The sequence below is a fragment of the Lactuca serriola genome, chromosome 3, assembly GCF_051521515.1.
Source record: "Lactuca serriola cultivar US96UC23 chromosome 3, Lser_US96UC23_V15, whole genome shotgun sequence".
NCBI classification, from domain to species: Eukaryota; Viridiplantae; Streptophyta; class Magnoliopsida; order Asterales; family Asteraceae; genus Lactuca; species Lactuca serriola.
In genome coordinates, this window is record NC_136410.1 from 131,219,451 (window position 1) to 131,235,204 (window position 15,754).

The 15,754-nt window shown below is 38.5% G+C and overlaps 1 protein-coding gene across 1 annotated transcript; it reads right to left on the bottom strand.

The window, feature by feature from the left end:
* Positions 1–1,688: 1,688 nt before the first annotated feature.
* On the bottom strand, positions 1,689–10,608 carry LOC145095715 (uncharacterized). Its single transcript, XM_079033545.1, has 7 exons — positions 10,570–10,608; positions 10,410–10,486; positions 10,333–10,339; positions 10,016–10,251; positions 9,622–9,907; positions 9,452–9,579; positions 1,689–1,899 (listed from the first exon to the last, which is right to left on the bottom strand). Exons 1-7 carry the CDS (start codon positions 10,606–10,608, stop codon positions 1,689–1,691), a joined length of 984 nt encoding a protein of 327 aa, XP_078889671.1.
* Between the last annotated feature and the right edge of the window lie 5,146 nt (positions 10,609–15,754).

Consider the following 15,754-nt stretch of genomic DNA (forward strand, 5'->3'; position numbering starts at 1 on the left):
AAATTGGATGAAAATTACAATTATAAATATGTTGAGGGTTCAAATAAGTAATAATTAGATTTACATATAAATGCTTACATAATTTGGAATTTCCGTGTAAAACTAACAACTTAACGTCAACATGAATAAATAAATAAAATAATATTAAATGAAGAAAAACGTAAATCCGGTTTTTATTTTTATATTTTTTATTTCTTTTGAAGTTATTATTTTTTATCATTTACTTGAATCAAAATATTAAAAAAACAATAGAAAAACCATTAACAAAAACTAAAAAAATGCAAAGGCCAAAATTTAATATACTCATATATTTTTTGAAAAAACATAAGTAATCAAAACTATAGAATAAAAAAGTCAAATGTCAAAATTACAGTATACTCTAATATACTCATGCACTTTATACTTTTTGAAAAACCACAAACAACCAAAAAAAGACTCTAAGGCCAAATTGTAATATATTCACACTTTACTTATATATATATATATATATATATATATATATATATATATATAGAGAGAGAGAGAGAGAGAGAAAGAGAGAGAGAGAGAGAGAGAGAGAGTAAATTATACGAATCGTCCCTAGGACAAGTGTTAAATTGCACGTTCAGTCCCTATTTTGAAAATTAACTCGGACCGTCCCTCTTGCATTTGAATACTACCCGCCCAGTCCCTATTGTCGTTAAACGTTAGATTTCTCCGTTTGGGTTCCCCACGTGCCTTGCATGCAGGGGTATTTTTATCATTTCATGTCTCGTGCCCCTATTAGAGTCGTTGCCCCTCCCCTACTTTCATTTATCTTCGTCGCCCTTCTTCCCCATTACTTCTTCCCCCTTTCGTTCTTCGATTTCCCTTCTCCAACCAACAAAAATGGCAATTAGATGCAATTGTAGAGCTGAAGCTATGATTCGTACCTCATGGAGCAAGAACAACCCTGGAAAACATTACTATGCTTGTTCTAACCTGGTTAATTTCGATTTCTTGATAAATCTAACCTAATCTCCTAATTTCTTTTATTTTATGTAAATTTTAGCATTGCTAAATTTTTCTACACGGTATTTTGCAGGCTCGTGGTTGCAAGTTCATTGGTTAGGTGGTGGAGGATCAGAAATGTGCTTGTATGAACATAAGGATGAAGCTTGAAGAACAAAATCTGAAACTGAAGTTGTATCTAGCTATTAGTTGGTTTCTTTTTGTGTCAATTCTAGTGTACAAAGTATAGGATAAGTTTGTAGACCAAAGTTGGATGTATCAGTTTAAATGTTAATGAAAATTGGGTGTTTTTTTGGTAATTGCCAAACATGTATTCAAACCAAAGTTGGATGTATCAGTTTGCATGTATTCAGACCAAAGTTGGTAACTGAAAAACATGTATTCAGACCAAAGTATTCTTACCAAAACAACAATTTATGACATATCATTAAGTCATCAAACCATTACAAACATGCATCCATACATTAACAACCTAATTAATCATTAAGTCATTCAAACCATTACAAACATTAAGTCATCAAACCATTACAACTATCATAGTTAAAGAAGTAGCACAACATTAGTTCAAACTGAAATTACAGACCCAAAATACATGAAATAACATTGTTTCAAGTACATCAAGAGTATTAGCATTCAAAAGACAAGAAAGTAATACAACAAACACTAAACCATCGGACTTTTCCCCTTGTTCACAGCACCTAGTTCTGTCCCACACCAGCATTCTGTCCCACATCATTACCACCAGCATTTTGTCCCACATCACTACCACTGGCCTGTGATCCTCCCACTGCCTGCCCCTTGTAGCTCCTTCCATTATGCCCAACATTTTCACACTTTGAACATCTAACTGTTCTGGTCCCTGTAGCACTATCATCTTCAGTAGAAGATCTTCTTCTTTTCTTTTTTCGCCTACCAATAGGCACATGATGTTTTTGTTGGAATAGTGTCTAAGCCCGTAACTATATTTGGTATGTACTTGACCCGGTTGTGCATGGTCCTTTTGGGTTGCCTTCCCAAAGTAACTTGACAAGGTAAGTTAAGGAGAAAGAAAGAATCTTATGGTTTATTAATATATTATAAGAATAATATATTACAGGAGAAATCATATTTATTTAATTAGTATTGGTCATAAATTAATTAGGAATTAATTTGGTGACTAAAAGAGATTAATTAAATAAAGAGGTATAAAATGTAAAATGTGTGATGGTTAAGTTTTAGGTTAAGGAAACCTAATGGACTTAAGGGAGAACGAAATTATGATGGGGGTCCATCATATTTTCGTCTAAGGCCTTATTCCAGAAGGTTCCTTGGACTGCTTGGTGGCTAACTGTCCATTAGGGTTTAGACTAAAACCCTAGTAGCCTGCAAGTATAAATAAGACCCCTAGGCTATGGAAATCGAATACACTTCATTCCAAGGGAACCCTAGGGCCGATTTCTAGCATCTCTCACCCTCTCTCATATTGCCTTCTTGCTTGTGGGGTTTGTGAACCATTAGAGGAGTTACAGTTGTGACTTTAAGCTCAAGATCAAGAAGATTACAAGGATCCAAGCTAATTGAAAGAGGTAAACCACTTAGATCTGTTTTCTTTATGATAATTTCGAATTATACATGATAGATCTAGGTTTGTAAGTCTTGGATTCAAAGCATGTACAATAGAGAAACCTAGATCCAAGCATTAGGGTTTGTATGAGCACATAGGATTGTTCTTATGCATAAAACCCATCAGTGGTATCAAATACTTGATTAGTTTCAATTGTATGTGATCCTTTAACTATTTATATGCTGAAAATCGAGTTTTCTTGCCTCTGCCCGACTCAACTCAGCGAGTCAGTATCTAGACTCGGCGAGTTCAGAGCTGACTCGGCGAGTTTGTGCGTCAGACAGAGGATATTTCGAGATTTAATTTCTGTTTTGTCTTGGATTTGATGGCTATATCATTTTTTGAAGTTAAAATCCGAATTTTATCTTAATTAAATGATTATCCTTGCCAAAACAATAGATAATTTCAAATCTTTTGAATATTGGTTGTTTATATGATAAATATGGATTATTTAAAATTATTTAGTAATTATCTTATGACTAAAATAAGATTAGGTCAAATATAGATAATTATGAAATTAATTGTTTAATTTAAATTATTTGTTATTTGATCCATTATGTTTTGAAAAGTTCAAAACTTGCCCTCAAGTTTTGAAATTTGAATTTTGTGATTAAAAGTTTAATTTTGAATAATTTAAATTTCAAACCCTTAGAATTTTACAAGTTTAAAATTCAACCCTATACTATTATATATTATTACAAGCTTAATAAATATATATATATATATATATATATATATATATATATATATATATATATATATATATATATATATATATGTATAACTTAAAATGTTAGTCTTACCGTTAGTAGGCCTCATTCACGAAGCCAGTCTATAAGGTGGGTATAAGGTTGCTACATATAAAATGGCGCTTAATGGGTGTACACTCACACCCACCGCTTGCTTGACTGCCGGAGGGTCGTTAGCCGAACGGGTAGGATAGGGCAACCCTCTCCTCATTAAAAGTATAATGTAAGATACAAAGTAACTACATGTTTTACAAATTCCCAATCTTAGTTACTTTAGGGTAAAATGTGAAAATGATGCTAATCCATGGAATTACACTTCGTACCCTTGTCAAACATTGGTGGAGCGCGTGTGGTTAGCCGGCACACTAATTTGGGGATGACATTGTTAGCGAAGGGTGACTCGATGTTTGTCATAGATCAATGGAGCGTGTGTGCTTTACCGGCACATTGATTAGGTGATAGAGACATTGAGTGCACCATATTGATTCGCGTGGTTATTCACAACTTGTTTGCGATCCTTAATATCCCATTCGCACATTTGAAGTGCATATCGAGATTTAAACATGCCATTGAAGAGTTCAATGAATCTCAAAGATCTAGGAGTTTTCAATACATTTAAAACCTAAATTTCTTTTTTGTTTTTCATGGACAGAATTGGTGAATCGTCATTCACTTACCTTCAAATTATTTACTTTTAGAGTACGGCATACCTTTCTAAGTTGTAAATAATGTTGTTGGATCCTAGCCCTAATTTCTCATTTGGGTGTTTAATTAGGGATTCATTTCTAATCAAACTTTGTTCCTTTCTTTTTCAGATGTCTGCAAACAACAACAACAACGCTTCTAGGTCATTCTCGTTGATGAACCTGGGTCAGAAAGTGACATTTGATGGGTCAATCTTTAACGAGTGGATGAGGTATATTCGCATGATCACACGCTACGAGGAAAAAGAATAAGTGCTCGATGAAAAGCTTGAAAAGATCATCCCAGATGCTGCTACTTCTAAAGAGTTGGCCGCCTTTGAGGCCCACGAGCGTGATGCTACGATAGTTCACTGCATCATGTTGGCCACCATGAACCTCGAACTCTAAAAGTCATATGAGGACATGTATCTGTATGAAATGCATCAGGATTTGCTGGACAGGTATCACCAGAGTGCGAGGCAAGAGCGCTATGAGATCATTACTAACATGATCACTGCTAAGATAGGGAGTGGAGAATCCCTAACCTCTCATTTGCAGAAAATGCAGAGGTATGTTGATCGTCTTCTCAAACTTAATGTTAAGTTTGATAAGGATTTGGCTATCGACATAATCCTCCACTCCTTTCCCTCCTGCTACAACCAGTTTAGGATGACCTACCACATGAACAAGGAGGAGGTCTCCTTGAGCAAGCTCCAAGGACTCTTAAGGACTGTTGAGAGCAACCTCAAAGACAAATCCATTGCACCATCCCTTACTGTGGCCGCTCCTGTGATGGCAATAGGTCAAGGAAAGGGTAAAAAGAGGAAGGCTCCATGTAATAGCCACCATAAGAGGAAGCCCCATGATGGTTCGTCCTCAAGTGGGACCAAAGCAGGGCCTGCTAAACCCTCATCCGATCCCAAGGAAGCAGAGTGCTTCTATTGTCACCAAAAGGGCCACTGGAAACGAAGCTGCCCTCGGTATCTGCAAGATATAAAGGATGGGAAGATTAAACCCACCTTTGCAGGTATGTATTCTATTAAATCTAATAACTCATCATTTGCTACTTCATGGGTTCTTGATACAGGGTGTGGTTACCACATTTGTTCTGATATGCAGGGCCTAAAAAGAAGTAGGGAGGTAGAACATGGAAAGACAAACCTGATTATGGGAAATAGAAGATTGTAGCATGTGACCAAAGTCGGTGTTTATTCTTTAGTGTTGAGTAATGGGTTAGGGATAGATTTAAACAATTGCTTTTATTCGCCAGATATGGAAAGAAACATTATTTCATTTCATGGGTTGTTTAGACAAGGTTTCAGATATTCTTTTGATAATAGTAATGGTTCTATTAATGTTTATTTGAATGGTGTCTTTTATTTCAATGCATTACCTTGTAATGGGATTTATGAATCTGTGATGTTTGTTGATAATTTAGGAAATAATGTTTTGAATATTGATTTGTCTGCTAGTCTAGACAAAGCATACTTGTGGCCATGTCGCCTTGGCCATGTTAACAAGAAATGCATAGCCCAACTCCAAAATAATGGAGTGTTGGAGTCATTCAACCTTAGGGACGATGACACATGTGAATCTTGTTTACTTGGGAGGATGACCAACTCACCCTTTACTAGCACTTGTGAAAGGGGTGAGGGTCTATTGGATCCCATACACACCGATGTGCGTGGGCCCTTTAGGTCCACCACAAGGGACGCTTGCTGCTTCTACATGACTTTTACAGATGATTATAGCAGATACGGATATATCTAATTAATCAAGCCAAAGTCGGAAACCTTTGAAAAGTTCAAAGAGATTAAAAATGAAGTGGAGAATCAGTTGGGAAGGAAAATCAATATGCTTCGGTCAGACCAAGGAGGAGAGTACCTAAGTCTTGAGTTTCACGACTATCTAAAGGAATGCGGAATTGTTTCGCAATTGACGCCTCTGAGGACGCCACAATTGAATGGTGTGGCTAAGAGACGTAATCGGACCTTGTTGGACATGGTTCGTTCTATGATGAGTCGGACTTCGTTACCAATAGATTTCTGGGGGTATGCCCTAGAGACTGCCACCCATATCCTTTACTTAGTTCCCACCAAGAAGGTAACTAAGACTCCTCACGAGATGTGGACAGGGAAGGCTCCCTCGTTGGCACATATTAAGGTTTGGGGATGCGAGGCTTTCGTGAGATGAGAGACTCACGACCTGCTTGAACCTCGTAGTGAGAAGTGTTATTTCATCAGCTATCCACAGAAGTCTTTTGGTTATCTTGTCTATAGACCGAGTGACAATGTTGTCTTCGTTGCTAGAAAAGGAGTTTTCTGAGTCTTATACCATGTAAGGTTAGGTATACTTAGTTCACTATAAACAAGGGCTCTGATACCAATCTGTCACACCCGAAACCGATGGCGGAAACATTCCGGGGCGGAGGACGTCATGTAAAGTATCACAACCAATGTACATAGTAAGCATAGTAAACACAACCATTACATTACATAGAAGTAATTACATTTGTTTGAAAGTAAATTTATACATGATTATAGATATATACATCCAAAATGAACAAAAGTAAAGACGAGACTGCTAAAATGTTCTGTCTTCTCCAAAAGATCGCGGGATACCTGTCTAACGAGGACCTGAGAATACAAGCAGTTTTAAAATATCAGCATAAAGCTGGTGAGTTCATAAGTGGTTTGTTTCTATAAAAGAACAAGTTTCCTTTGGTTTTCTAAAAAAGTTGCTATCCAAAAAAATCCCATATTTTCTTACAAGAAAAGTCTAGTTATCCATTGGTTACACAACCTGGTTAAAAAAGTCAAGTTATCCCAGGAAAAACCCTTATTTTCCTTAAAAATTGGTTGGTTATCCATGCACGAATATCGAATATCTACTATACTTAACAGGAATTTTATTTTCGAATCTCTAATTTTGCTCAGAGGAGTATATATTAATAGACGTATTTTCGAAACTCTGATTTTACTCAGAGGAGGATATTAGACGAAATTTTCGAAGCTCTGGTGACACTCAAAGACATACATTAGTTGTATTTTCGAAGTTCTAGTGCCATCCAAAGGCGTATTTTAGACGTATTTTCGAAGCTCTGATGACACTCAAATACGTACATTAACTGTATTTTCGAAGTTCTAGTGTCATCCAAAGGCGTATTTTAGACGTATTTTCGAAGCTCTGATGACACTCAAAGACGTACATTAACTGTATTTTCGAAGTTCTAGTGCCATCCAAAGGCGTATAATATTAATAATAATCCTATTTTATGATTAGCATGAATCCTTCGTAAATTATAAAATATAACGTAAATTATCACATTTTATAATGAGATCTACAATTAGTCTGAAAGCTAACTCTGCAAGTTAAACGGTTGGTCAATACGATTTCGGTGTTAAAAGCATACGGAATATGAAACATTTCAAATGAAATAATAAATTTAAGTACAAGGTTTCCTTGTACTTTTTCTTGTATTCCCCCCTGAAAACATTGAAAAACACGGAAAAAGGTGTAGGGGTATGAACTCACCAGTCGAGAAATGTGCCAATTAGGATGCTAAGTGTCAGTTCAGGGCTTGAATGCATGCGAGGTTCCTATGTAATATGAAGATATACATAATTGTATCTAATTAGACATTGAACTGCTAATTAAGTAAGAATATACACTCTGACGCGCGAAAACACTTCAATTCAAGTATTAGGAGTGGTCCGGGTTGCATCTAAGGAGGTGAAAGGCCTAGATATTGAGTTTTCTCTTCAAGAGTAATCTCCTAAAGGAGATTATGGCCCATATACCATATCCCATGAGTTTACGGCCGTAAACTCATGGGTGGTGTGTTCTTGGATGCTTAATGGTCTTACAACACTTGTGGAATTAGGCTAGGATCAATTTTAAGGCATTGGAAGGGATTAAACCATCAAAAGGACCATTTTAAGGAGTTTACGGCTGTAAAATAGGAGTTTACAGCCGTAAACTCTCACATGCACTTTCCTTTTGTGTTTTGGTGATCCTAGGTTAGGCACAAGTGGTTCTAGTCCAAAGTACAAGTCATGGAAGGAAGTTAGGGCACCATTTGACCACTTTAGAGGAGTTTACGGCCCAGGAACCATTCCTTGGGGGGTTTACATCCGTAATCTCCTAAGGGGGTGGTTTCTCTCATGTTTAAGGTCCCTAACACAATGGAGGTTGGTTCTAGACATTATTCCAAGGCATAGGAGGGATTTAAGGGGCATCTTAACACCTTAAAAGGTGTTTACGGCCTTAGAAGGGGTGTTTACGGTCAAAGCCTGCTCTCGGGCCAGAAAATCATGTTTACTCCCCAAATGTTAATATTTTGGTGATCCAATTCCATTCATGAAAGCCCCTAAGCCATATCTAAGCTCCAGAAGTGGTTTGGAAGGGTTTGGGGGCTCCAAAACCCCATTTAAGGGTGTTTGTGGTTTGGGATAGTTCCTGGACCATAAACACAAGTTCTTGGTCCTTTTGGATGATTTAGACACACATTTGAAAGTTAAACATGCTAAACTATAAGCTAGGATAGATCACTTACCAAATTGGAGCTTGAAAAGGATGGTTTTGGATCAAAACTTCAATTTGTAGAGAGAGAGTAGTGAGAGGAAGTGAAAAAGCTTCAAATAAGATCCTCTCAACTTTATACATGGTTTGAGTTTGAGACCCGGTGGAAATCTACCCGATACTGACGTTAAACGAGGCTTATGGTCGTACCCGATTTAGTTGTCATAACCCGATGTGGTCGAAACTAAAAATTCTCCAATTAAAAATTGGGATGTTTTAACGTGTTTCAAAATGGGTTTGGACACTCACAAGATCATAATAAAGGTCTCAATTTAATTAACTTAATTAAAATGTTAACGGAAAACTTGAATACAAGCGAGTTTTGCTGACGGAAACGGGTTACAGTGACGGAAAAATTTTCAGATTGTCACAGGTTTAGACTGAAACCCTAGTAGCCTGCAAGTATAAATAAGACCCCTATGCTATGTAAATCGGCTATACTTCATTCCAAGGGAACCCTAGGGCCTATTTCTAGCATCTCTCACCCTCTCTCATATTGTCTTCTTGCTTGTGGGGTTTGTGAACTATTAGAGGAGTTACTATTGTGACTCTAAGCTCAAGATCAAGAAGATTACAAGGATTCAAGCTACTTGAAAGAGGTAAACCACTTAGATCTGTTTTCTTTATGATAATTTCGAATTATACATGATAGATCTAGGTTTGTAGGTCTTGGATTCAAAGCATTTACAATAAAGAAACCTAGATCCAAACATTAGGGTTTGTATGAGCACATAGGATTGTTCTTATGCATAAAACCCATCAGTTTTGGTGGTAGTAACTTTGTTGGACAAGTACTTTTTGCCCACATCATGCTCCCATTAATTGGTTCAATTTTAAAGGCATACATCTCTTGCCATGTCTTCAACCAGTATGTTGGGTGAACCCATGTTTCAGGTACCCCAACATTCTCATTATTTCTCCTCATATCCCATATAGCTGCATTTGTGTGCTTGCATGGTATGCCAGTGACCTCCTATTTGTTACATGAGCATGTATGTTGTGTTATGTCAAATACACATTGGTCCACACCTTCACCACCTGTGACCTGATACTTCCCATTTCCACAAAACACAGCCCTATACTCTGCAGCTTCACCTTTGATCTTCTCTAGAGTCTTGGTAGCTGTAGGAGTTAGTGGGCCAGAACACTTTTCAATTGTCTTTTGGAAAATAACAAGCTTCTTCATTATGTACTCTCTAATAAACTCCAAGCAACTTATAATTGGTTTGTCACGACCCTTGACAAGTTTGTTATTCAATGTCTCACAAAGGTTGTTTAACAATGCATCACAATGTGCTCTTCTTATAGAATAACAATGTTGCATCATAAATTTCAGTAATCTTTTAAGATGAATACAATCAATAATGTTGAAGAATTCTAACATGTATAACTAACCTGTGAAGTGAGACCTGGACCAATGTTGGAGTGGAATGGCTTTAAGCCATTCATATGCATCATTGTTCAATTTCTTCAGTTCAACCATTGCAAGATTGAATTGTTGGACAGTTGTTGTTTTTGCACATTTCCAGAGACAATCTTTAAACTCCTTGCCCCTCCACTTCCGCTTCATAATCTCATGGATATGACGAACGCAAAATCTATTTTCTGCACATGGAAACAATTTTGCAATTGCAGGCAACACACCCTACAACATAAACACAGTCAATTTTATATAATTAGTACAGATAACATAAAGGGGAAGTAGTTAAACTGTGTATACTATTACCTTATGCCTATCAGTTATAAATGTAAAATTTTGAATTCATAGTCAAATCCAAATCATCACCAAGATTTTTTAGAAACCATGTCCATGAGTTGTAGTTCTCAGACTCTACAAGACCATAAGCCACTGGGTAAGTGCAGTTGTTTCCATCTAATCCCTATAATAGTAAGAACAAATTAGGTTAACATCTATAAGTCATAAGTAAGATTAAGTAGTTAATCCATGTATAAAATTACTTACCACTGCAATTAGAATCATACCAAGGTAGGGACCCTTCATGAATGCACCATCCAGTCCAAGAAAATCTCTTTTCCCTTCTACAAATCCTTGTTTCAGTCGCGCAAGACATATATATATATATATATATATATATATATATATATATATATATACGTCTAAAAATTCTAGTATCTGATGCAGGTTGGAAGAATTATCCACTTGAAGCTTGACTGTTGTGTTTGGGTTTCGACTTTGAACCTCCAGTAGATAGTGTCACACCCCGAAAACCGAAGGCGGAAACATTTTCGGGGTTGACTCCATGTAGAGTATCAAATCCAATGCACATAGTATATATAAACAAAACGAGACAAGTCTTCTGCGCACTCCTACATGGAACAAAATGATCTTCGGGTACCTGTTCTAACGCTGACTTGAGAACACAAGCGGTTTGAAAATCAGCATAACGCTGGTGAGTTCATAAGCGGTTTTTGTTTTGTGAAAGTGTTCGAGTTACCCTTCTGTTTCTGAAAATGTTACACACACCAATAAAATCCCATATTTTCTTAAAAAGATTGGTTTTTGTTCTCAACATGTAAAGTATAGTTGTACACTGAAAACACGTTTACTCTTGTGAAAATGTACAGTTATGTTATCTGATTTGTTATACTGTTCTGGTTACGTACCAATGTATCCCCAGGAAAGTCCCATACTTTTCTGATTGTGTTTTACCAATTGTAAAAGATGTAGAGTTATCCGTTTTGTTACACTTTTCTAGTTATGTAAACATTCCCTAGGAAAGTCCCATGTTTTCCTGAATGTTGGTTATCAATGTAAAAGATGTATTCTGAAACCTGGTTATCTTGTAAAATGTGTTAAGTTATTCATTATTACTATTAAGTAAATCACTGTTATCTTAATTGCGAGTTCCATAACCATACGATAGACTAAATATGGCAATAAGTAGTCCACATCACCTTATGACTTTCGTCACCCTTGAACCATTTCGGTTCGGCTGTAGCTAGCAGCCAGGTGTGGGGTAGTCAGCCCCGTATAGATCTATACACTCAAGTTACGCTCTCTAATCCCAGAGATTCTGGTTACGGGTGCAGTCCTCCACTCGCGTATCTATGTGGAGTGTTCACCGAGGACGTGTCTCCAATCATACAGGACTAAAAAATTTACTAGTAATAATATGATAATCCTCCACTCGCGTATCTCTGTGGAGTGTTACCGAGGATATACAATGTACAAGTTTTATGTTTCAAAAGTTCTAATGTCATGCTTTTAACTGATAAAATGTGGAAACCATTTGTGAAATATATAAAACATAACAGTTTATAAACCCATTTCACAAATAATATGTTTATGTGATCTGCATGTTTAAACGATTATCAGTTGTATCAATCAGTGTTAAAAGTATATAAATTGTGAAACACACACATGAAAACAAGTTTTGAGTACAAGTAGTTCCTTGTACTTTGCTCGTGTTTACCCCCTGAAAACAGTGAAAAACAGCGAAAAAGGGTAAGGGTATGAACTCACCGCTTAATGTAGAGATCGAGTGTCAACGGATGCCCTGAACTCCTCTGGCCCCTATTTTTCATGTGATGACACATAAATGAGTTAGAACTAAGGTTTTCCATGACTAAACATGATGGGATAACATCCTTAGGGCTTGGAATTACTACTAATAAGTGTCCTATGATCCAAACTTAATGATTTATGCAAGTTTAGGGCCAAAAATGAGTATTAGAGTGGGTGTATGGTCTTGAAAATGAGTGTGCAGCTGGGGAGTGCGGCCAGGAGTGTGTGTGAGGCAGCACACAAGAGTGTGCGGCCGTACAGAGGGTGTGTGCGGCCGTACACTCCTCATTTGAGTCCATATGTTGATTTTTGAAGTGTATGCTCTTCATACTTGGGAATTTTGAATGTATGCTGCCCCCATTTGAAGGTGTGCGGCCGTACACCTTCATGGGATGATGAATATGATGAATATAATGAGTTTTAAGCTTGGGATCCAAGTGTTTACCACTATACTTAGCTTGAAGATGAAGTAGATCACGATTATGAAGCCTTCTAAGTGTTCTTGGTTGATGATTTAGAGAGAGAAAGTAGAGAGAGGGAAGAGAACATCTAAATGAATGAATGAAGAGGTATCCATCCATAAATTGAATTGGATGTGAGGTTGAGGGTGTTTGTGGTTAGGTGTGTGGCCGTACACACAGGTGTGTGGCCGTACACACAAGTGTGTGGCCGCACACACCTTATTTGGTGAGTTTTGGCCCGATTTTGTAATACTAAACACTCTCCAACCCTTCCTAAGACTCATATCTAAATTATACTAAGTCTAAAGCACCCATATGGAATCACAAGATTTAATAAAAGACAATAAACTCAAGTTTTAGTGCTGAAACACAGATCAATTACATGGGTTAGAAGTTTCGGGTTGTCACATTATCCCCCTGTTAGAGGGAATTTTGTCCCGAAATTTAAAATTAAGATACAAGTCAAGATACAAATCATGGGGGAAAGAGATGCGGATACTTCTTTTTCATCGAGTCTTCACGCTCCCAAGTAAACTCTGGTCCCCGCTTGGCATTCCAGTGGACCTTCACTAATGGGATGCGGCTTTGTTTTGTACGTTTGACTTCTCGATCCATGATTTCGATCGGTTCCTCCACGAAATTGAGGTTTTCATTGATCTCGATCTCGTCTAAAGGAATTACTAGGGTTTCATCGGATAGGAACTTCTTGAGATTCGAAACATGGAAGACGGGATGGATGTTACTGAGCTCATGGGGTAAACGAAGTTTGTAGGCTACCGGACCGATCCTGGCGAGGATCTCGAAGGGTCCAATGTACCTAGGGTTAAGTTTCCCACGCTTTCCAAAGCGTACTGTGCCTTTGCAGGGCGAGACCTTCAACAGGACACGGTCTCCAACCTGGAATTCCAGAGGTTTCCAGCGGTTATCAGCGTAACTCTTTTGGCGATCTCGTGAAGCTTTCAATCGTTCTCGGATTTGGATGATCTTCTCAGTGGTTTCGCGGATGATTTCAGGACCAGTGAGAGCACTGTCGGGAATTCGACTCTTGACTAGCTGTGTGTCCCCCAACTCGGCCCAACACAGAGGGGATCTGCACTTACGACCGTATAGGGCTTCAAACGGGGCAACCCTGATGCTGGTGTGGTAACTATTGTTGTACGAGAACTCGATCAAAGGTAGATGTGTGTCCCACGACTTTCCAAAATCAATGACACATGCTCTAAGCATGTCCTCCAGGGTTTGGATAGTTCTTTCACTTTGTCCGTCAGTCTGAGGATGATATGTCATGCTCATGTTTATTTTGGTTCCAAGGGCTTTCTGGAGAGACTCCCAGAATCTGGAGGTAAACCTGCTATCTCGATCAGAAATAATGGACGCAAGTACACCGTGCAGTCGAACTACCTCTTGGAGGTAGATTCGTGCGAGTCTTTCCATCTTGAATGATTCTTTGATTGGGATGAAGTGGGCGGACTTTGGCAGACGATCGACAATTACCCAAATGGTGTTGTACCCACTCGGACACTTGGGTAGTTTGGTGATGAAATACATGGCAATCATCTCCCATTTCCATTCGGGTATCTCAGGCTGCTGGAGCAGACCCGAGGGTTTCTGATATTCGACTTTCACCTTGGCGCAAGCCAAGCACTTGCCCACGAATGTAGCTATCTCAGCTTTCATGTTTGGCCACCAGTATTGTTTCTTGAGATCTAGGTACATCTTGTCCGAACCCAGGTGAACAGAGTATCTGGTCTTGTGTGCTTCCTCCATAACAATTTCCCTGAATCCTCCGAACCTTGGAATCCAGATCCGATCCATGAAGCAGTAGACTCCGTCACCCCTGATCTCAAGTTTCTTTTCCATTCCTCTTAAGGCTTCGATCGACACGTTCTCGGGTTTGAGGGCTTCTAACTGGGCTTCTCGGATTTGCATGGGTAAGTTGGAATAGATGGTCATCGTCTAGTTCTTCACTTTGCGGACCGAACTTTCCTTTCGGCTAAGGGCATCTGCTACCACATTGGCCTTGCCTGGATGGTAACGGATTTCACACTCATAATCGCTGAGTAGTTCTACCCATCGCCGTTGCCTCATGTTCAAGTCTTTCTGATCAAAGATGTGATGCAGGCTCTTGTGGTCAGTGAAGATCATGCACTTGGTTCCGTAGAGGTAATGTCTCCAAATCTTCAATGCAAATACTACGGCTCCTAATTCCAAGTCATGTTTCGTATAGTTGACCTCGTGTGCTTTCAGCTGTCTAGAGGCATAAGCAATTACCTTTCCTCTTTGCATAAGCACACAGCCTAAGCCTTGATTGGATGCATCGCAGTAGACAACGAAGTCCTCTGTCCCTTCGGATAGGGACAGAACAGGCGCACTGCACAAGGCTTTCTTCAACGTTTGGAATGCAGTTTCTTGCTTATCACTCCAACAAAAAGGTACACCTTTCTGTGTTAGAGTGGTTAAGGGTTTTGCGATTCTGGAAAAATTCTAGATGAATCTCCGATAATAACCGGCGAGACCCAAAAATTGCCGGATTTATGTGGGTGTCTTCGGTGCCGACCAATTCTCTATCGCTTTTATCTTTGAAGGATCTACATGAATACCTTCTTCGCTTACCACGTGACCGAGGAAAGTTACTTTCCGAATCCAGAACTCACACTTGGAAAATTTTGCGTACAACTTCTCGGATCTAAGGGTTTCCAACACTAGCCTCAAGTGCTGTTTGTGATCTCCTTCGCTTCTGGAGTAGACAAGTATGTCATCAATGAATACAATGACGAACTTGTCCAGATAGGGACGACACACCCGGTTCATCAAGTCCATGAACATTGTCGGTGTGTTAGTTAGACCGAAGGGCATCACTACGAACTCGTAGTGTCCATATCGAGTTCTGAAAGCTGTTTTGGACACATCACTCTCATGAACTCGAAGCTGATTGTACCCTGACCGAAGGTCTATCTTGGAGAAGTAACTGGCTCCCTAGAGTTGATCGAAGAGGTCATCTATTCGCGGAAGAGGATATCGGTTTTTGACGGTCAACTTGTTCAACTCGCGATAATCGATACACATCCGAAAGGATCCATCTTTCTTCTTGACAAACAATACCGAAGCTCCCCAGGGTGAGGAAATCGGTCTAATGAATCCTTTACTGAGCAACTCATTAA